At 41.1% G+C, this 22,462-nt stretch overlaps 3 protein-coding genes and 1 long non-coding RNA gene across 4 annotated transcripts in view; 1 reads left to right on the top strand and 3 right to left on the bottom strand.

Moving 5' to 3' along the window:
- The window catches only part of LOC139152724 (UDP-glucuronosyltransferase 2C1-like), a 567,100-nt gene that overhangs the window by 259,980 nt on the left and 284,658 nt on the right, over nt 1–22,462 (bottom strand). The window lies entirely within an intron of this gene.
- On the bottom strand, nt 2,230–5,836 carry LOC139152725 (zinc finger protein 782-like). Its single transcript, XM_070726035.1, has 2 exons — nt 5,731–5,836; nt 2,230–4,348 (listed from the first exon to the last, which is right to left on the bottom strand). Exon 2 carries the CDS (start codon nt 3,454–3,456, stop codon nt 2,425–2,427), a length of 1,032 nt encoding a protein of 343 aa, XP_070582136.1. The 5' UTR covers nt 3,457–4,348; nt 5,731–5,836; the 3' UTR covers nt 2,230–2,424.
- Nucleotides 6,834–8,125, top strand: LOC139152714 (uncharacterized). Its single transcript, XR_011556691.1, has 2 exons — nt 6,834–7,548; nt 7,747–8,125. It is a non-coding gene; the product is annotated as an uncharacterized lncRNA (long non-coding RNA).
- On the bottom strand, nt 11,100–16,767 carry LOC139152713 (zinc finger protein 626-like). Its single transcript, XM_070726020.1, has 2 exons — nt 16,657–16,767; nt 11,100–13,307 (listed from the first exon to the last, which is right to left on the bottom strand). Exon 2 carries the CDS (start codon nt 13,285–13,287, stop codon nt 11,386–11,388), a length of 1,902 nt encoding a protein of 633 aa, XP_070582121.1. The 5' UTR covers nt 13,288–13,307; nt 16,657–16,767; the 3' UTR covers nt 11,100–11,385.

Here is a 22,462-nt window from a genome sequence, read left to right as displayed (position 1 = left end):
TACTGAAATTTGGTCACAAATTTTGGGGTTTATCCTACCGGTACTTTCTGAAGAAGAAATGAATACTCTGGTTTCCAACAAGGGCTCAAAACAGAAGAAAACGATTATCAAAGGTGAATTGAAGGTTTTGCAGTGAAGTTTCAATTTCCAAGTTTGAAGCATGAAGTTATGTTTGAATTTTATGTAACATGGTTTGAAGTTTGAATTATTAATTAAATGCATGTGTTACATATTACATGCCAAAAGTTTTGTGTATGTTCTCATGCATGACTTTGAATGAGGTATGTTACAAAACACATATTGACTGGCTATGAGGGTAACAGCATATGTCTTTAACCCCTTGAGCCTGTGAGTCAACCCTAATAACTGACTTTGTTTTTGGGGGTGACTTACAGTATGTCGGGTACAGACGTATGCTGTTACCCTCATGGCCAGTCAATTATTGGCTAATGGTATGTACGAAAACTCTCCCGTGGTATTTTTTTTAAAAACGATTTTAATAGTGCCGACAAGCGTATGTTTGCCAACATAATATCAAATATTGTACATAAGTTGTATTTTTTAGAACTAATACTCGGTAATATCTGCAACTGCTGTGCTCAGTCTATGGTGTATTGAATAGATTTTGACAAGCATAGCAGTTGCAATGCGTGGGTTTGAATTTGGCTAGTGACTACCTTCATAGCAATATTGAATTGTAACCACAAATGCACAAACCTTTTTATCAATATAAAGATTCTTTGAAGCGCACTACTCATACACCTCTGTGCAGTGTAGAGAACTGAAAAAATGAATAAACAACTGAAATATATGACAAATACAAGAACTATGAAAATATATTAAACATCAATTAAATAAATACAGAGTCGATAAAATAATATTCAATTCACTAAAAAAAATATTTGAAGTAATACAAACAATGCTATCTGAGAAACAAGTCATTGACATTGACATAGTCCCCACTTGTAATAGTAGTATTAGTCTTGATTGGGCAGGGAAATGTGGTCATTAAGAAGTATCACTGGAGTGTATATGTTGAGATCTATGGGCACATAGGTCTATGTCGTTGTTCCCAATTTGATTGTTCTAAATCAGGAAAAAAGATCAGACCTCTAGCTGTATTGGTCAGCCAAGAAATACATATGTGCATATTAAATGAGGTACAAGATGTGACATCTTAAGGTCTAATATCCTATCAAAATTGGAGGGTATAGAACTTGTGGTTACTGAGTTATGCATATATATGTATAATCAAGGTCAAAGGTCATCGAGGTCACATGACATTTTGAAAAAAAAATTACATTGCTAATTAATCCCTATATGCCAAAAATCAGACCTCTAGCTCTATTCGCTTGCCCAGAATTAGATATGTGCATAATTAATGAGGTAAAGCATGTGTTGTCATAAGGTCTCCGATCCTACTAAATATAAAGGACATAGCACGTGTCGTTACTTATTTATTGACATAAACGTATATTTTAGGTAAAAGGTCATCGAGGTCACATGACATTTGGTCAAAAAATTTCTATCCTATAGTTATCCCTACATACCAAAAATCAGACATCAAGCTCTATTGGCTTGCTCAGAATTAGATATGAACATAATTAATGAGGTACAATATGTAGCGTCATAAGGTGTCCCATCCTACCATACATGACATGTGTAGCACTTGTGGTTACTGAGTTATGGACAATAGGTATATGAGGTCAAAGGTCATTGAGGTCACGTGACATTTTGTCAAAGAAATTGAATTGCTAAGTTATCCCTATATACCAAAATTCAGACCTTTAGCTCTATTGGCTCGCTCAATATTATATATGCACATAATTAATGAAGTACAATATGTGGCGTCATAAGGTGCCCCATCATACCATATATGAAGGGTGTAGCACTTGCGGTTACTGAGTTATGGACAAATATGTATGTTTGAGGTCAATGGTCACCGAGGTCACGCAACATTTTGTCAAAATATCTGAGATATCTGCGTGAACGGAGGGACATGACCCAATCTATAAGACCCCCTGGACTTCATCCATGGGGTTAAAAACTGTGTCACTGCATCCTTTTTGCAATATGAATACGATGAGAAACTAAATTTTTATTTTACTTGGCCTTATGCATGGGATTCTATGCAGAACTGACGTATACATGAGAGTCTATGGAGGTGTAAACTAAAAAGTCATCTAACACGACCAAATTTGATGGCACTGTGAAACAAATCGACGTGCATCTGTATGGGGTAGGGTACTATCCTTGTGCAAAGTTTGAAAGAAATTGACCTGGGCAAGTCTGAGATATCTGCGTGAACGGATGGACAGACGGACGGACGCACGCACAGACATGACCCAATCTATAAGTCCCCCCCGGACTTCGTCTGCCGCAGGGACTAACAAACTATCGCAGAAATAGCCAGTGTATAATATTTTATGAATTTAAAGATGCACTTGGTTCAGTTTTTAAATTTGAATGTATTTTCTCCATATGTTTTGCAAGCCCCCGTTGGCGGTGAAACCCTTGCCAACATATGGTACAGACATGAGGATGTACACCTGTGTGTTGCCTTCTGTGTACATAAAGATTTGTCTTATTACTGAAACTTTTCCCACAGTAATCGCATAAGAAATCATTCTTCTTTGTGTGGACCACCATATGCTCCATCAGATGCTGCCTGCGACCAAAACCCTTTCCACAGACATTGCACAGATGTGGTTTCTTTCCTGAGTGAGAGAGCGTGTGCCCCCGAAGATTTGCTTTTGACCTGAAGGCCTTGCCACATACCTCACATTGGAAATTCCTCACATTGGTGTGTGTTACTAAATGTAGCTCATATTCATATTTACTAAAGAATTTTTTGCCGCAAGTGTCACACTGGTGATTCCAAATGCCCAGATGCCGTCGCTTGTTATGTGCATTTAAGCCATTGCTTGTTTTGAAGACTTTGTTACATTTCTCACAACTGAAGGGAGTTAATGTCCTATGACTGTTCTTGATGTGGCTTTTCAGGTTATAAAAACTCTTAAAACAATTGTGGCACACTTCACAGACATAGGGTGTTGCTCCAGGGTGCTCAGACTTCTCATGATCCATCAGTTCTTTCCTTTGAACAAACTGTGTTGCACAAAGGAGACACTGGAAGCTTTGTTTCTTGGCATCTTTATGTATTCTCACATGCACAGAGTATTCTTTCTTTAATGTGAAAGCAATACCACACTCCTCACAATTGTAAGATTTCTTTGCAGCTTTCTCTTTTTTCTTACGTTTCAATGTCTTTGCTTCCTTTTTCTGCATATGTAATTCTGCATTTTCGATGGCAGCTTTTCGATGGCAAGATTTATCAGTATCAGGGCTGCTAGCGCCCCCAGTGTCAGAGCATGGAGTTTCTGTTGCTTCTGCTGTTGCTTCTGACATGTCAGTGACGGCAGTATTTGCATTGAATTTATGCCCTGGATGGTTCATTTCCAGATTGCCTTCTTTCGTAGACAGCTCTGCACTTAATCTTTTGTCAGTGTCTGTGTTTGGAATGTTGTCCAAATCTTCAGAACTTTCACAATTTTCAGATTCAGCTGTTGTTTGTCCTACATCTCCATCCTCATGGCTAACATTTCCAGTGCCTCTTCATTCTGTCCCTTAACTCTCTCCCTTTTATTTCCGTCCTTCAAATCAGTTGGACATTTTTCAAGTTCCAACTGCTTATTCATATTAACTGTGTTAATTGACACCTCCTGACATACCTGGCTGGTATCTATGGGTGAAAGGTCATGGGACTTCTCTCTCACAGTTGATTGGTCACCGGGAGTTTCCATTTCTTCTACAGCATTAGCTTCTCCTTCAGTTTCCAGTAGTGTGGTGACTTCTGATCCTTTCCATGGTAAATTATTTGTCAATGTTTCTGCCTCAGACAATTTGGCAGCATCATACATGGCAATAAATGGAATTTCCTTTGAATTTCTGACCGGCATACCATCCATATCTTCATCCAACACATTCTGAATCCACTGTAAATGATAAGCTTTAAGTTGAAAAGGTGCTCCCAGTCTTTTCACATCAGGAGTAAACTTATTTTTCAACAGGATGGCTAAACACATCTGAGCTTGACCGTGAGTCTTTAGAAAGTCCAGTTTGACAATGAATGCACGGACACGAAATCCTCCCCAGATTTCTACATCTGATTCTCTCAGAACACACTGGACCAGGATGGGATGAGTGTCTGTATCTTCCTCACGGATGTTGTTTGCGAGTACTTGGAAACCAAATTGTTGGAATAACAAGTCATTCATAGCAGCATATTGACTTGATTGAATAAAACTTTGATTTGGTGATTGCTTCATGTCCTTTCCTCAAATGAAACCTGTATATCGTGAAAGAAATGGCCCAGAAAAGTCAACACTATTATATTGAGAGAGACAACAACTATTGACTTTGATAAGTTTGACAATTTTGTTCAGTTTATAGAACTGCATTCTTGTTCTACTTCCTACAGCGTGTTGAACTGTTGAGTCTTCAGCTTGCCAACACAGCATGTGAAAATGTACCCCGCATTTGTATCATTGACAAATGACTTTCAGTCTGGACTCTAATTCAATTATCACCCAAAATTCATATATGCATGCAGGCTTTTGTCAACACACTGAATGAGTGTTTCAGCATGCTGTAGGGAGACAGTAAGACACTGTATTTTACATATTGCATAGAAATATCAAGTTGAAAAGATTATCAACAGTTACTAGGCCTACTTGTTTGTTTCGTTTTTATGAAAATTCGTACATTTTTAGATCTTTTCAAGACAATAACAGTAATGATCGAAATGCAACAATATGGATCTAGATCTTGTTCAACTATATCTAACATTAGAACATGACATTACAATGGTATAGCGCTGTTCACGGTTACAGGTTTATTACTAAATATAGCTGTACGCACGCGACATTGGACATGCAGCTTGAAATGCGGACAAATTTTATCAATGTTGCATACATGGCCGTTTTTGCAGCTTGTACTCTGAGTCGTGAATATGCCTTTTAGTATTCATTGTTACACTAGCAGTCGCCAACTAAGATTTGTTTTCGTCGATTTTGCTCGCGCAATTTTCAAAAGCCTAATTTAAAAATGCGGACAAATATATATTTTTGTATGTTAATGAGAGAACAGTGACGTAAACTGTGAACAGCACTATTGAATTTTCATTGAATTACCCATCAAACCTTGGAATCCTAATGAAAGGGAACTAAAAAATTTTCAGGTCCCCCCTCTCCTATAGGAAGAGTAGACAGAGCAAAACTTTCAAGCCCCCCCCACCCCCCGCTGCCCTAAAAATGTTCTAACCTCCCCTCAATTCCTCCGGGCCCCCCCCCTCCCCACTGTTGTTTTGTGAACGCAGCCTAATATTTCCTTACGGGCAGAGTTTGGACGTCGAATACGATCATGAGATCAGTGTTGCTACTCGTTCGGAAACCAACGTAATTTTGAGGTCTTGGACTATTACTTGAAGTATTTTGTTTATTTTTATAAAGATAAGTGGTCTTTGAATACAGTAACTAACACGTTAATTTCATGACGAGCAGTATTTTTTTAGCCGACCGGACCCCACCACAGGCGCTCGGATCGTCGCTTCACGAAGCCCCGATCTGAACGCCTGTACCCACGTACTAGTCCCGACACCCACTGTAAAAGTATAACACATGTCTGCCTTCTGTCGATCGGAGTCAATAATAATAACAAAATTTCACTTACGATATGTATTTATGTATACGGGGTCAAATTCTGAAGGTATTGGCGATGATACGATGGATCGGTTCGCGCATGCATCCACAAGACCAAGATGGCGCATCACAGGCTGCCTAAGTACGCACGCGCGTATGGGGGGGGGGGGCCTCAAACAATCAATAAGTATTGCATCCATACGACTGTGCTCCCAAGGTAAACAATGGGCTGCGCTCAAAAATGGCGGTGAAGGGGGAAGGGCTGGAGGAATCGCCCTTGAAATCTTTTCTTTTTTCTCAGTTGAAGCCATTATTCTTCGATGGGGCAAGCTGGTAGTTACCTACCAATTAAGGTAAAGGGCGCCGAATTCGGACGCGCACACGCTTTAGAACGTTTCTGCGCAGATTTAACTCAGGCCTGCCGCAAATTGGTTATTTTGTAGTGCATGTATTTAACATCACCTGTCATTGTTGAAATTGCGCTTTTACCTAATTTTTTGACCCAGTCTCTTAGAAATACATGTGACCTATAACCTTGTCATATTTTGACCCCCTAGGAAGCTGGTTTTTATTCAATATGAGCGAAAATTAACATTTATCTCCCATTTACATGGCGCATATTACCCATTCAACTGGAGATATTGTAAAAAGTAGCATGGTGACACCCTTTTATTAAAAGTGTAAACTAAATGGTATTATGTCAGGATTTTATTCGCCAAGTTTGGTCAAAATGACACCATTCAAAGCGACAGGAAGAAAGTTCGAAAATTATGTAGTGATATGATTTCGATATCGTCATTTTGTAATCGATACTTATGTTAAAATTTCTTTACAAACATCATGAAAACTATACATTCGATAGATATGGATCTTAAGTCTTGGTATTTATTAAAATTAACTCATTTACTAAGCGTTTTATAATTGCTTTCTTTAGTTTAAGTGAATTATATCATTTTTATTTATTTCTAACGACGCCATTTTAACGTCCGTTTCCATGGAAACGAGCGTGGTGACCCCCATTTTTTATTTCATTTTTGCACTTGCACAACTTCTAAGAATATTTGTGCAAAGTTTCAAGAAAATGACACCACAACCTAATTTTGACATAATTCGTAGTACTTCACCTTAAGCTATATAGCCATGATACCAATATACCAAGGGAACTTCCTAAGGGGTGAACCATTTGATTTCTGGGGGGGATGGAGGAAATGGTTGGGGCAACAATTTTTTTTTTCCCATGACTGTGACAGCAAATTTTTTTATCTATTGTCAGTCCTGCATCAAATTATTTTTTCTGTATGCAGTGGCAAAGCAAATTTTTTTTTCTCGCTTGCCAATTTTTAATACAATATGCTATACATACACTTTATTGGTTCACAACCGGATGTTTTAATAACTTGTTGTGTTCATGGTTCTGCTATTAAAATTTTATGTACAACAAATAACTTGTAAAAAACCAGACTGACAAACTTGACCAGCTGTACTCAAGCTGTGTAGCAGACGTGGAAAAACTCAACAAGAAATCTGCGTCATACCAAGAAAGTACGGTTTTCTACCACTCTCTACAAGCCAAGGTCAAGCAGTTGTGCAAATGGTAAATGAGAAAATGGCCACCATATCAGCTGTGCATAAGAAATACAAAGAACTGTACGGAGCTAGCCAGCAGGCAGCAGCCAATAACAGGAGAGCTGCTAACGAAAAAAAGAAAGAAGAAGAAAAGAGCTGCGATATCCAGCATCACTCAATACCAATCCACATGTCAAGGCAAAGTGCCGAAGAGAGATGGCAGAGGACATCCACTCAACTGACATTGTCACTTTATTCAACAGACAAGAAAGGGGAGACAAAGGTAGTCATATCAGCAGATTATTTTGAGTGATGACTTTGTTTGTGTTGGAGTAATATAAAAATGCATATAAAAATCACCAATAATAACGCTTTAGTCCCTTTCCAAAGTGAGAAACCTTTTATTCAAACACAAAACTACTGCAGACAATTTTTAATAAAAATAACAATTTTCCTTTCTTTCAATTTTCCTTTCTTAAAGGTGCTCAGCAGGTACCTGCATGTACCGAACCAAAAAGATATGGGATCTGCCTACTGTCATCCATGAAGCCACTGCCATAGTCTCAAGTAGAGTAATAGTAGCCTGGTTAAACCAGATGGCTGATCTGTTCCATCCACTGAACAGATCAGCCGTCTGGTTAAACCAGGCTGATAGTGACTAGTATAGAAGTGTAGTAATCATTATTACAGTTGTGAAAGTCAGTACTATAGCTGTGTTTTATATAAAATCAGTACTGTCAACTTCTCAGGAAAGAAGTCATGTTTTACAAAAGTTGTGTTTGTATTTCATTATTTGTTATTGTATTTTCATTGCAAGGAAAGACATATATTTTGAGAATAATATATTGCTTTTAAAAGTAGTTCATTAAATCGTGTCGTTTGTTTTAAATTTTCAGTAGATACAGATCACAGCAAGTCCAATGGTTCCCCTTTTAATACTGACTGTGTCAATACTTTATTGCAACATATTTAAAACACTGTCATCACAATGAAACTTTGAACATTGTGTAGTATTGAAGTTTATTTATATGCCAGATTTTTTACATCAGGATTCACTCTAACATATTGAAAATATTAGTGCCGCCGTAGGCGGCCGCCCTCCAGCTTTTTTTTTAAATCAGTCCCAAACTTTGGTGATTTTAGCACATGGCGACAATTTTTTTTTTCTCTCCTGTCTGTTGGAACAATTTTTTTTTTCTCAAGCCATTGTTGGATCAAATTTTTTTTTTCTGTCCTTCACCTGCCGACAAATTTTTTTTTCCCCAAATCCTCCATTCCCCCCCCTCCCAGAAATCAAATGGTTCTCCCCTAAGCCAAACTCTCCCTATCTGGAGTGGCAAGATGAGATCTAAACAAACACAGCGGGTGATGAGATTTTACAGCCAGTAATGGTGATCTGATAACTGGGATGAACCATTTTTTGCTCACGTGTTCACACACGTGAGCATGTGTCGCAGCGATGTCTGTCTGTCGGTCTGTTGGTCCAATATCTCAAAAACGGCAGATCAGATCATCAGAATCAAATCTGGTATATAGATTCACTTAGCGAATGGAAGAATTGATTAGTTTTCGGTGGGTGTGGCTTGCATACTTTTTGCTCATTTGCGTAATTAATGATTTTAGAAAAATGGATATACATTAAAAACGACTGCACACAATAGCGTTGCAATCGCGATTTCAGGTTCGTTACGAAGTATAGATGCACGCGCGTGACTTTTGGACAACCCTTGGAATGCTGCCTAAAATTCGGACAAACTTTGTTGTTGCAATATGCGCTGCTGTTGTTGCAGCCTGTAGTCTGAGCCATAAAATACTACGAACTAGTGTGACTTTTAGTAACCATTGTAACGCTAGCAGGTTTTATTTTCATCGTTTGTGCGGAAAATGCAGACAAACATTTATTTATGCATATTAATGAGAGAAAAACATGACGTCATTTGTGATCAGTGCTATTTGATGAGATGTTGATCACACCAAGATCAGAAATGGGAACAAAGATAGTTGCTAATTTGGTATGTATATTGAAGATACTATGATTTAACATTTATTGAAAGTCACATTAGGGACTGAATACTGCATTAACTTGCATGGTACCTGAAACCTGGGTCCTTGCCTGACCAACTCCGGTGACAAACAGAAGACTTTTAACCCCCCAAGGTGTGAATGTTCCACTGTTACGTTTATCTTATATCCAGTTGGTGCCATTGTGGGAAAGGCAGGTCTGTGAAATTGATCCTCTGATAACTAAGTGGGGAAGTAGGGTATTCCCAAGTTAATGGAGCTTGTCCGCAATGATTAAGCATTTTAACTTCACCCAATTCCTAATTTGTATATTTAATAAACGTTGCTAATTAGGGATATATATTTGAATTGACTGGACCAAAGTTGATGAAACTTGCTACATATATTGAAGCTATCAGTTCCCATTGTGCCTATATAGATATCTATAGGGACCACTTGTGGGAGCTCATTTTGAAGATCTTGGAGTAATAACAATTTTTGCAGCACTGGAGACCTTCTCAGATTGTGGCATAAGCTCAAGAAACATCCACACACCTGTGCTGTTATTTGTGAGTGGATGAAAGGTCACACTGGTTACAAATTTTGGGGTTTATCCTACTTTCTGAAGAACTGAATATTCTGATTTCCAACAAGGACTCAAAACAGAAGAAAAAGATTATCAAAGGTGTATTGAACTTTTTGTAGTGAAGTTAAATTTCCAAGTTTGAAGCATGAAGTTATTGTTATGTTTGAATTTTATGTAATATAGTTTGAAGTTTGAATTAATAATTAAATGCATCTGTTACATATTACATGCTAAAAATTTTGTGTCTGGTACGTTCTAATGCATGACTTTGGATGAGGTATGTTATAAAACACATATTGACTGGCTGTGAGGGTAACAGCATATGTCTTTAACCCCTCAAGCCCGTGAGTCGATCAACCCCAATAACAGACTACTATTTGGTTTTATTTTGGGGGGGACTCACAGTATCTCGGGTACCGGTGTATGCTGTTTCCCTCATGGCCAGTCAGTATGTGAATACTGTCTCAAAATCAAAATAATTTTCCTCTTGCAAATTCCGTCCACATGTGTATTAATGGTCTGCTACAGATTAGTGACACCAAAAATCAAATTTGGGCCATGGGTTAAAAGGAACAATACCAAGGAAGTTTATATGTGATGGTTTTCCAATACTCATTGTATGTGTAATTTGCCACACCTGTGGTAAGACGACTAGCCTAGACCCAATTCATTGCTTTCGGCATTCATCCCCACTCCATCTAGCCTCAAGGTCCACTTTTAGTGCCACAGCTTAAAAAACAGCTTATTTGAAAGTCGATTGGTCTCCAGGAGAGATGATGATGTCACTGTCATCCCTTTAAAAGTCAATCAGTCAAAATGTTCCTCACATGATTGGCCAATGATTAAATGGGTGTTGCTCATAAACAAGCCAGAGAATGTTTAGTTTAGTGACATAATCTCTCCTGGAGACCGTTAACTTTCAACCTCAAGGCTAGACGGAGTGGGGACAAAGAATGAAAGCAATGAATAGGGTCTCGGCTGTATAACGACATGTACAATGAAATTACTACTGTGATGTACGAAAACGCTAACATGTTATTTTTTAAAAATAATTTGAATAGTCGAGACGAGCAAATGTTTGTCAACATATTAAACATCAAATATTGTATAAGTTGTATTTGTAGAACTAATACTCTGTAATATATGCAACTGCTATGCTCAGTCTACAGTGTATTTAATAGATTTTGACAAGCATAGCACTTGCAATGCATGGGTTTGAAGTTGGCCAATGACTACTTTCACAGCAATTTTAATTGTAACCACAAATGTACAAACATTTTAATCAACATTATTGAAAGATTCTTTGAAGCGCACTACTCATACACCTCAGTGCAGTGTAGAGAACTGAAAAATGTATAAACAATTGAAATATATGACAAATACAAGAACTATGGAAATATCTTAACCATCAATTAAATAAATACAGAGTCGATAAAATAATGTACAATTCTCTAAAAAATATTTGGGTGAAGTAATACAAATGACACTATCTGGGTAACAAACCATCGCAGAAACAATAAGTGTACAATATTTTCATGAATTTAAAGGTGCAACTGGTTCAGCTTTTAAATTGGAATGTATTTTCTCCATATGTTTTGCAAGCCCCCGTTGGCGGTGAAACCCTTGCCAACATATGGTACAGACATGAGGATGTACACCTGTGTGTTGCCTTCTGTGTACATAAAGATTTGTCTTATTACTGAAACTTTTCCCACAGTAATCGCATAAGAAATCATTCTTTTTTGTGTGGACCACCATATGCTCCATCAGATGCTGCCTGCGACCAAAACCCTTTCCACAGACATTGCACAGATGTGGTTTCTTTCCTGAGTGAGAGAGCGTGTGCCCCCGAAGATTTGCTTTTGACCTGTAGGCCTTGCCACATACCTCACATTGGAAATTCCTCACATTGGTGTGTGTTACTAAATGTAGCTCATATCCATATTTACCAAAGAATTTTTTGCCGCAAGTGTCACACTGGTGATTCCAAATGCCCAGATGCTGTAGCTTGTTGTGTATGTTTAAGGCACTGCTTGTTTTGAAGACTTTGTTACATTCCTCACAACTGAAGGGAGTTGTCCTATGACTCTTCTTGATGTGGCCTTTCAGGTTATAAAAACTCTTAAAACAATTGTGGCACACTTCACAGACATAGGGCCTTGCTTCAGGGTGCTCAGACTTCTCGTGATCCATCAGTTCTTTCCTTTGAACAAACTGTGTTGCACAAAGGAGACACTGGAAGCTTTGTTTCTTGGCATCTTTATGTATTCTCACATGCACAGAGTATTCTTTCTTAAATGTGAAAGCAATACCACACTCCTCACAATTGTAAGATTTCTTTGCAGCTTTCTCTTTTTTCTTACGTTTCAATGTCTTTGCTTCTTTTTTCTGCATATGTAATTCTGCATTTTCGATGGCAGCTTTTCGATGGCAAGATTTATCAGTATCAGGGCTGCTAGCGCCCCCAGTGTCAGAGCATGGAGTTTCTGTTGCTTCTGCTGTTGCTTCTGACATGTCAGTGACGGCAGCATTTGCATTGAATTTATGCCCTGGATGGTTCATTTCCAGATTGCCATCTTTCGTAGACAGCTCTACACTTAATCTTTTGTCATCGCCTGTGTTTGGAATGTTGTCCAAATCTTCAGAACTTTCACAATTTTCAGATTCAGCTGTTGTTTGTCCTACATCTCCATCCTCATGGCTAACATTTCCAGGTGCCTCTTCATTCTGTCCCTTAACTCTCTCCCTTTTATTTCCGTCCTTCAAATCAGTTGGACATTTTTCAAGTTCCAACTGCTTATTCATATCAACTGTGTTAATTGACACCTCCTGACATACCTGGCTGGTATCTGTGGGTGAAAGGTCATGGGACTTCTCTCTCACAGTTGATTGGTCACCGGGAGTTTCCATTTCTTCTACAGCATTAGCTTCTCCTTCAGTTTCCAGTAGTGTGGTGACTTCTGATCCTTTCCATGGTAAATTATTTGTCAATGTTTCTGCCTCAGACAATTTGGCAGCATCATACATGGCAATAAATGGAATTTCCTTTGAATTTCTGACCGGCATACCATCCACATCTTTATCCAACACATTCTGAATCCAATGTAAATGATAAGCTTTAAGTTGAAAAGGTGCTCCCAGTCTTTTCACATCAGGAGTAAACTTATTTTTCAACAGGATGGCTAAACACATCTGAGCTTGACCGTGAGTCTTTAGAAAGTCCAGTTTGACAATGAATGCACGGACACGAAATCCTCCCCAGATTTCTACATCTGATTCTCTCAGAACACACTGGACCAGGATGGGATGAGTGTCTGTATCTTCCTCACGGATGTTGTTTGCGAGTACTTGGAAACCAAATTGTTGGAATAACAAGTCATTCATAGCAGCATATTGACTTGATTGAATAAATCTTTGATTTGATGATTGCTCCATGTCCTTTCCTCAAATGAAACCTGTATATGGTGAAAGAAATGGCCCAGAAAAGTCAACGCTACTGTATTGAGAGAGACAACAAGCTGCCTGAGCAGGGAAGCACTAACATCTACAATATAGGTTACAAAAAATAATACCAGTATCATGAACCTATATGTCATAGCGGTAATTCATAAGGTACATATGTTGTGATGAAAATACAATCAACGTAAGTAACAATAAATGGTGTAATGTATAAGACCATGCTCAAATATACAGGAAAATACACAACAATCCCAGCCCACTAAGGGCTACAACTATTGCAGCTAGATGGCCCTACAACTACTAGTCTACTGTAACTACTGCCCATCAGGAAATAAACCAATCCCAATACATAGAGGTAAATTCTTTTACCTCCATAATGTACCAAAGACCAGTACAATTTACAGAAACCTACAAAAAAAAGAGTCTGATTTACTAACAGATGCCAGAGTCACATGCCTAAGAGCTTGTTGTCAATGATGGTCATTCCACAAAGGGTCTGTGCAGCAATAGTAAGGCTGCATTCACAAATAACAATTGGGGAAGGGCAGGGGGTGGGTTGGGGGTGGGTGGAGGAATAGGCAATTGAAATCTTACTTTTTTCAGATCCCCTCTGAATACCCTAAAAAATTTTCATGTCCCTTTCTTTGTGATGAAAAATTTTCAAGTCCAACCCAAATTATCATATAGCCTTATATTTATTAGGGATGCAGGCAAAGAAATATTTTCATGTTTTGGACAGTTCTGCTCGTAGATATTCAACACCATAAGGTTATTAACAAAATACTGGGATTTATGTCCAAGTACATCGTGCAGCGGAGGTATTGTCTGAGAAATGTAGCGTCAACGACAATCACCAAAAGCATAGATGTACGAGGATATAGAGCCTGGTATTTTGTGAATAACTTTATTCTTATACACCTTTATTAGTCCAATTTTACCAGGAAAAAGTCAAAATAGAGCGTTTCGGGGGATGCCCATTGCTCACTGCATTGAGCAGTCGCGAGCAGTCTGGGGACACGTTCAGCGTGACCGCTATAAGTGCACAGAATGAAATTTCAACCCGCACAGCGCAGTGCAGGCGGTAGAAATTGTAGGTAAGCAGCATAATTTCACTAAAATTCAGAGTTTGTGGATTGACCACTATTAACTTCGTGAAGTACTGAATGTTCAGAAGGATAGTTGTTGTAAAACAATAGTATCTCTCCTTTTCTCTGTGTTAACGGAAAGGTTTTTTGAGGTCAAAGGTCAAATAGCACCCAAAAACACCTAAAGTTATTGTATTCCGCATCAATTGAATTGGACTCTGCGTCCTCTGATACCGAAACTTCCTGTACAATGAAACTCCATAGGTTACAGATGCAGGTGTATAATAATGCCTGTTATTAGCAGTTTGTAGAGTCATATTCCTTAGGCAAGTTCTTACATTGATTCATTTTTAAACACATCAGTGGACTCTTTTGATTTATCAGTCAAAGCCGACATGAATTAATACAAATTGATCTGGCCAGGCCAGTGGCACCTGCTCAAGAGAACACAAAATTACCATGATGAGAGATTGTGAATTTCTGGCTACATTATATGCTACTTATAAGTTTTGCAAAACTGACAATACATAAGGTTAAAATATCCCATCAATTTCAAATAAATGTTTTCATCTCTGAAAATTTTGGTGTAATAATGGTAAATTTGGTAAAATTAATACCATTTTGTCACACATTTTTTAAATTTAAATTGGTCTTTACTGTGCAAAGTATTACTTTTGTGTTAGGGAGTTTACGGTGAGAATGTGAAATCAAGCATGGTGACCCCATCTTTTTTCTTTAATATTTAAAATTTGATTATTCTCATATGCCAGAATTCCGAAATCCCTGATAGCTCAAGTCTCATTGTCTTCCATGTGTGGTCTGATATTGTGTACATTGCAGGTATGTTTCACTGTCATGAGCGTCACATGACCGAAACTCTTCTTCAGCAACTTCAAAGTCAGAGCTACCTCTGTCACTGCCGGTATGCAATGACAGTGCCACTGCCCGTAGGCAGTAGCAGGGCAGTAGTTGTATTGACTGTGATAAGTTTGACAATTTTGTTCAGTTTATAGAACTGCATTCTTGTTCTACTTCCTACAGCGTGTTGAACTGTTGAGTCTTCAGCTTGCCAATACAGCATGTGAATGTGTACCCCGCATTTGTATCATTGACAAATGACTTTCAGTTTGGACTCTAATTCAATTATCACCCAAAATTCATATATATGCAGGCTTTTGTCAACACACTGAATGAGTGTTTCAGCATGCTGTAGGGAGACAGTAAGACACTGTATTTTACATATTGCATAGAAATATCAAGTTGAAAAGATTGTCAACAGTTACTAGGCCTACTTGTTTGTTTCGTTTTTATGAAAATTCGTACATTTTTAGATCTTTTCAAGACAACAGTAATGAAATGCAACAATATGGATCTAGATCTTGTTCAACTATTACTAACATTAGAACGTGACATTACAATGGTATAGCGCTGTTCACGGTTACAGGTTTGTTACTAAATGTAGCTGTGCGCACGCGACATCGGACACGCAGCTTGAAATGCGGACAAATTTTATCAATGTTGCATACATGGCTGTTTTTGCAGCTTGTACTCTGAGTCGTGAATATGCCTTTTAGTATTCATTGTTACACTAACAGTCCCCAACTACGATTTGCTTTCGTCGATTTTGCTTGCACAATTTTCAAAAGCGTAATTTAAAAATGCGGACAAATGTTTATTTTTGTATATTAATGAGAGAACAGTGACGTAAACTGTGAACGGCACTATTGAATTTTCATTGAATTACCCATCAAACCTGGGAATCCTGATGAAAGGGAACTAAAAAATTTTCAGGTCCCCCTCTCCTATAGGCAGAGTACACAGAGTAAAACTTTCAAGCCTTCCCCCCGCTGCCCCCAAAATGTTCGAACCTCCCCTCAATTCCTCCAGGCCCCCCCCCTCCCCACTGTTGTTTTGTGAACGCAGCCTAAGATTACCTTACGGGCAGAGTTTGGACGTCGAATACGATCATGAGATCAGTGTTGCTACTCGTTCGAAAACCAACGTAATTTTGAGGTCTTGGACTATTACTTGAAGTATTTTGTTTATTTTTATAAAGATAAGTGGTCTTTAAACACAGTAATTAAAACGTTAATTTCGTGACGAGCAGTATCTTTTTAGCCGACCGGACCCCACCACAGGCGCTCGGATTGTCGCTTCACGAAGCCCCGATCTGAACGCCTGTACCCACATACTAGTCCCTCCACCCACATGTCTGCCTTCTGTCGATCGGAGTCAATAATAACAACAAAATTTCACTTACGATATGTATTTATGTATACGGGGTAAAATTCTGAAGGTATTGGCGATGATACGATGGATCGGTTCGCATGCATCCACAAGACCAAGATGGCGCATCACAGGCTGCCTAAGTACGCACGCGCGTATGGGGGGGGGGGGGGGGGCTCAAACAATTAATAAGTATTGCATCCATACGACTGTGCTCCCAAGGTAAAGACTGGGCTGCGCTCAAAAATGGCGGTGAAGGGGGAAGGGCTGGAGGAATCGCCCTTGAAATCTTTTCTTTTTTCTCAGTTGAAGCCATTATTCTTCGATGGGGCAAGTTGGTAGTTACCTACACCTCGAAAGTGAAAGACTTAAACTTTTGCTCTAACTTTCCTCAAGGGATCTTTCAATCATTCTCTTTCAAAATCAAGAATAAAAATAGGGGGTCACTGTGCAAATTTTGGTACTAGAGAAAGAAATTACCCAAGATTTACCGATATTTGAAATTCAAAATGGCCGGTGTGCGGCAGACAGTCCATGTAGCCGACAATGAGATGCTAATGATATGCAGAATGTACAAGTTTCAGGTTTCGTCGACCAACTTCCCCCTCTTGGGTACAACTTCAAATTCTGAAATACCAAGTCGGTGGCTATCGTTCAACTTCCACCCATGAAAGTTGGCAAGTAAGTAAGTTGGCAAGTTGGCAGAGGCCCCCGCCAACTTCAACCAATGAAAGTTGGCAAGTAAGTAAGTTGGAGTGTTGGCACAGGCCCCCGCCAACTTCCACCCATTAAAGTTGGCAAGTAAGTTAGCAAGTTGGCAGAGGCCCCCGCAAACTTCCACCCATGAAAGTTGGCAAGTAAGTAAGTTGGCAAGTTGGCAGAGGCCCCCGCCAACTTCCGACAGACAGTCCATGTAGCTGAAAATGAGATGCTAATGATATGCAGAATGTACAAGTTTCAGGTTTTGTCGACCAACTTCACCGTCTTGGGTACAACTTCAAACTCTGAAATACCAAGTCGGTGGCTATCGTCTGTTACCTAATTCAATAGCAAACTTGTGGAAGTTTCCAAGTTCGTGGGACCCTCTGCCAACTTGCCAACTTACTTGCCAACTTTCAATGGGGAAGTTGGCGGGGGCCTCTGCCAACTTGCCAACTTACTTACTTGCCAACTTTCATGCGTGGAAGTTGGTGGCGCCCTTTGCCAAGTTGTGGAAGTTAGCAAGTTCGTGGGACCCTCTGCCAACTTGCCAACTTACTTGCCAACTTTCAATGGGGAAGTTGGCGGGGGCCTCTGCCAACTTGCCAACTTACTTACTTGCCAACTTTCATGGGCCGAAGTTGGCGGGGGCCTCTGCCAACTTGCCAACTTACTTGCCAACTTTCAATGGGGAAGTTGGCGGAGGCCTCTGCCAACTTCCACCCATTAAAGTTGGCAAGTAAGTAAGTTGGCAAGTTGGCACAGGCTATCGTTCAACTTCCACCCATGAAAGTTGGCAAGTAAGTAAGTTGGCAAGTTGGCAGAGGCCCCCGCCAACTTCAACCAATGAAAGTTGGCAAGTAAGTAAGTTGGCAAGTTGGCACAGGCCCCCGCCAACTTCCACCCATTAAAGTTGGCAAGTAAGTTAGCAAGTTGGCAGAGGCCCCCGCCAACTTCCACCCATGAAAGTTGGCAAGTAAGTAAGTTGGCAAGTTGGCAGAGGCCCCCGCCAACTTCCACCAATGAAAGTTGTCAAGTAAGTTGTCAAGTTGGCAGAGGCCCCTGCCAACTTCCGACAGACAGTCCATGTAGCTGAAAATGAGATGCTAATGATATGCAGAATGTACAAGTTTCAGGTTTTGTCGACCAACTTCCCCGTCTTGGGTACAACTTCAAACTCTGAAATACCAAGTCGGTGGCTATCGTCTGTTACCTAATTCAATAGCAAACTTGTGGAAGTTTCCAAGTTCGTGGGACCCTCTGCCAACTTGCCAACTTACTTGCCAACTTTCAATGGGGAAGTTGGCGGGGGCCTCTGCCAACTTGCCAACTTACTTACTTGCCAACTTTCATGCGTGGAAGTTGGTGGCGCCCTTTGCCAAGTTGTGGAAGTTAGCAAGTTCGTGGGACCCTCTGCCAACTTGCCAACTTACTTGCCAACTTTCAATGGGGAAGTTGGCGGGGGCCTCTGCCAACTTGCCAACTTACTTACTTGCCAACTTTCATGGGCCGAAGTTGGCGGGGGCCTCTGCCAACTTGCCAACTTACTTGCCAACTTTCAATGGGGAAGTTGGCGGAGGCCTCTGCCAACTTCCACCCATTAAAGTTGGCAAGTAAGTAAGTTGGCAAGTTGGCACAGGCTTCCGCCAACTTCCACCCATGAAAGTTGGCAAGTATGTTGGCAAGCTGCCAGAGGCCTCCACCAACTTCCACCCATGAAAGTTGGCAAGAAAGTAAGTTGGCAAGTTGGCAGAGGCCCCGCCAACTTCCACCCATGAAAGTTGTCAAGTAAGTTGGCAAGTTGGCAGAGGCCCCCGCCAACTTCCACCCATGAAAGTTGGCAAGTAAGTAAGTTGGCACCCATGAAAGTTGGCAAGTTGGCACAGGCCCCCGCCAACTTCCACCCATGAAAGATGGCAAGTAAGTTAGCAAGTTGGCAGAGGCCCCCGCCAACTTCCACCCATTAAAGTTGGCAAGTAAGTAAGTTGGCAGAGGCCCCCGCCAACTTCCCTGTATGAAAGTTATCAAGTAATTTGGCAAGTTGGCAGAGGCCCCCGCCAACTTCCACCCATGAAAGTTATCAAGTAAGTTGGCAAGTTGATACAGGCCCCCGCCAACTTCCACCCATGAAAGTTGGCAAGTAAGTAAGTTGGCACCCATGAAAGTTGGCAAGTTGGCACAGGCCCCCGCCAACTTCCACCCATGAAAGATGGCAAGTAAGTTAGCAAGTTGGCAGAGGCCCCCGCCAACTTCCACCCATTAAAGTTGGCAAGTAAGTAAGTTGGCAGAGGCCCCCGCCAACTTCCCTGTATGAAAGTTATCAAGTAATTTGGCAAGTTGGCAGAGGCCCCCGCCAACTTCCACCCATGAAAGTTATCAAGTAAGTTGGCAAGTTGATACAGGCCCCCGCCAACTTCCACCCATTACAGTTGGCAAGTAAGTAAGTTGGCAAGTTGGCACAGGCCCTCGCCAACTTCCACCCATGAAAGTTGGCAAGTAAGTAAGTTGGCAAGTTGGCACAGTCCCCCGCCAACTTCCACCTATTAAAGTTGGCAAGTAAGTTGGCAAGTTGGCAGAGGCCCCCGCCAACTTCCACCCATGAAAGTTGGCAAGTAAGTAAGTTGGCAAGTTGGCAGAGGAACCCGCCAACTTCCATCCATGAAAGTTGGCAAGTAAGTTGGCAAGTTGGCACAGGCCCCCGCCAACTTCCACCCATGAAAGTTGGCAAGTAAGGTAGTAAGCAAGTTGGGAGAGGCCCCCGCCAACTTCCACCCATTAAAGTTGGCAAGTAAGTAAGTTGAGAAGTTGGCAGAGGCCCCCGCCAACTTCCCTGTATGAAAGTATGCAAGTAAGTTGGCAAGTTGGCAGAGGCCCCCACCAACTTCCACCCATGAAAGTTGTCAAGTAAGTTGGCAAGTTGGCACAGGCTTATGCCAACTTACACCGATGAAAGTTGTCAAGTAAGTAAGTTGGCAAGTTGGCGCAGGCCCCTGCCAACTTCCACCCTTGAAAGTTGGCAAGTAAGTTGGCAAGTTGGTATAGGACTCCGCCAACTTCCATCCATTAAAGTTGGCAAGTAAGTAAGTTGGCAAGTTGGCAGAGGCCCCAGCCAACTTCAGCCCACGAAAGTTGGCAAGTAAGTTGGCAAGTTGGGAGAGGCCCCCGCCAACTTCCACCCATGAAAGGTGACAAGTAAGTTGGCAAGTTGGCACAGGCCTCTGCCAACTTTCACCCATTAAAGTTGGCAAGTAAGTAAGTTGGCAAGTTGGCAGAGGCCCCCCCCCCAACTTCCACCCATGAAAGTTGTCAAGTAAATAAGTTGGCAAGTTGGTACAGGCCCCCGCCAACTTCCCTGTATGAAAGTTGGCAAGTAAGCTGGCAAGTTGTTACACGCCCCTGCCAACTTCCACCCATGAAAGTTGGCAAGTAAGTCAGTTGGCAAGTTGGCAGAGGCCCCTGTCAACTTCCCTGAATGACAGTTGACAAGTAAGTTGGCAAGTTGGCACAGGCCTCTGCCAACTTCTACCCATGAAAGTTGGCAAGTAAGTAAGTAAGCAAGTTGGGAGAGGCCCGCGCCAACTTCCACCGGTTAAAGTTGGCAAGTAAGTAAGTTGGCAAGTTGGCAGAGGCCCCCGCCAACTTCCACCCATTAAAGTTGGCAAGTAAGTAAGTTTGCAAGTTGGCAGAGGCCCCCGCCAACTTCGGCCCATGAAAGTTGACAAGTAAGTTGGCAAGTTGGCAGAGGCCTCCACCAACTTCCACCCATGAAAGTTGGCAAGTAAGTAAGTTAGCAAGTTGGCAGAGGTCCCCGCCAACTTCCACCCCTGAAAGTTGGCAAGTAAGTTGCCAAGTTGGCACAGGCCTCTGCCAACTTCCACCCATGAAAGGTGGCAAGTAAGTAAATTGGCAAGTTGGCACAGGCCCCCGCCAAGTTCCACCCATGAAAGTTGTCAAGTAAGTAAGTTGGCAAGTTGGCACAGGCCCAGCCAACTTCCCTGTATGAAAGTTGGCAAGTAAGTTGGCAAGTTGGCACAGGCCCCGCCAACTTCCACCCATTAAAGTTGGCAAGTAAGTTAGTTGGCAAGTTGGCAGAGGTCCCTGCCAACTTCCACCCCTGAAAGTTGGCAAGTAAGTTGCCAAGTTGGCGGGGGCCTGTGCCAACTTAGACTCATGAAAGTTGGCAAGTAAGTAAGTTGGCAAGCTGTCAGGGGGCCTCACCAACTTTCCAGTTATCAAGTAAGTTGCCAAGAGGGCAGAGGCCCGTGTCATCTATTATTGTCTTCTCATTTACATATTTTTCGTGTAACCCCATGTTCGTGTCGGCTACATAGACTATCTGCCCGCCATCCCTGTGTTAACTCTATGGAGAAAAATGAAAATTTTCGAATTTCGAAAAACTAAGCCGGTAAAAAGTTTTCTTTCTCAAAGAGCTTTAAAATGAACCCCCACATGTGGTATATCAGAAGGGAAGTGTAAAAGTTTGATTCCCGAGGTGCGTTCTACCTTAAGGGACTGGTCAGTTTCTTCAGCCTGGGGGGGGGGGTGGATTCATGGGGGGGGGGGGGGGTCACCCTATTTTGACTTTGGTGATAGGGGGGGTCACCGCGTTTTTGAAATGCCCAATAGGGGGGTCAGTGTGTTTTCGAGTTTTGACACAGGCTCATCATTGCCTAAAATGCTAGTGTCAGCCACAAATTTCATCATTCGGTTGTATTTTTCGGCGCGCCCTTCGGGCGCGTTACTTTAATAATTAGTCATATTTTTCAGAACACCCAACTTTAACATATCAAGCTTACATACATCAGAGATATCTGTATGTTCAATATTTTTCAGCGTGCTCTTCAAGCTCATTACTTTAATATATCAGACATTTTTCAGCATGCCGTTCAGGTGCATGACTTTTTTGGCAGGTATCGCAAGCTGGTAGATAAATACAATATCTCTCTTCGACAAATGATCACTGATGGCATCGGTGACATTGGGCCTTAGTTAGTGACCACTACCTATCTGACTTACAGATTGATATATGGCGGGTGCCACATGTGGGGCAGGATGCGCTTACTATTTTCGAAACACCTGACATCACTTCTTGGTCTTTTGGCCAGAGGTCCATATATCTTTCTTTCATGAATTTGACTTTG

This window comes from Ptychodera flava, chromosome 16 (assembly GCF_041260155.1).
Source record: "Ptychodera flava strain L36383 chromosome 16, AS_Pfla_20210202, whole genome shotgun sequence".
Taxonomy (NCBI): domain Eukaryota; kingdom Metazoa; phylum Hemichordata; class Enteropneusta; family Ptychoderidae; genus Ptychodera; species Ptychodera flava.
The sequence above is the reverse complement of the archived record's forward strand: the minus strand, read 5'-3'. Positions and strand labels throughout refer to the sequence as shown.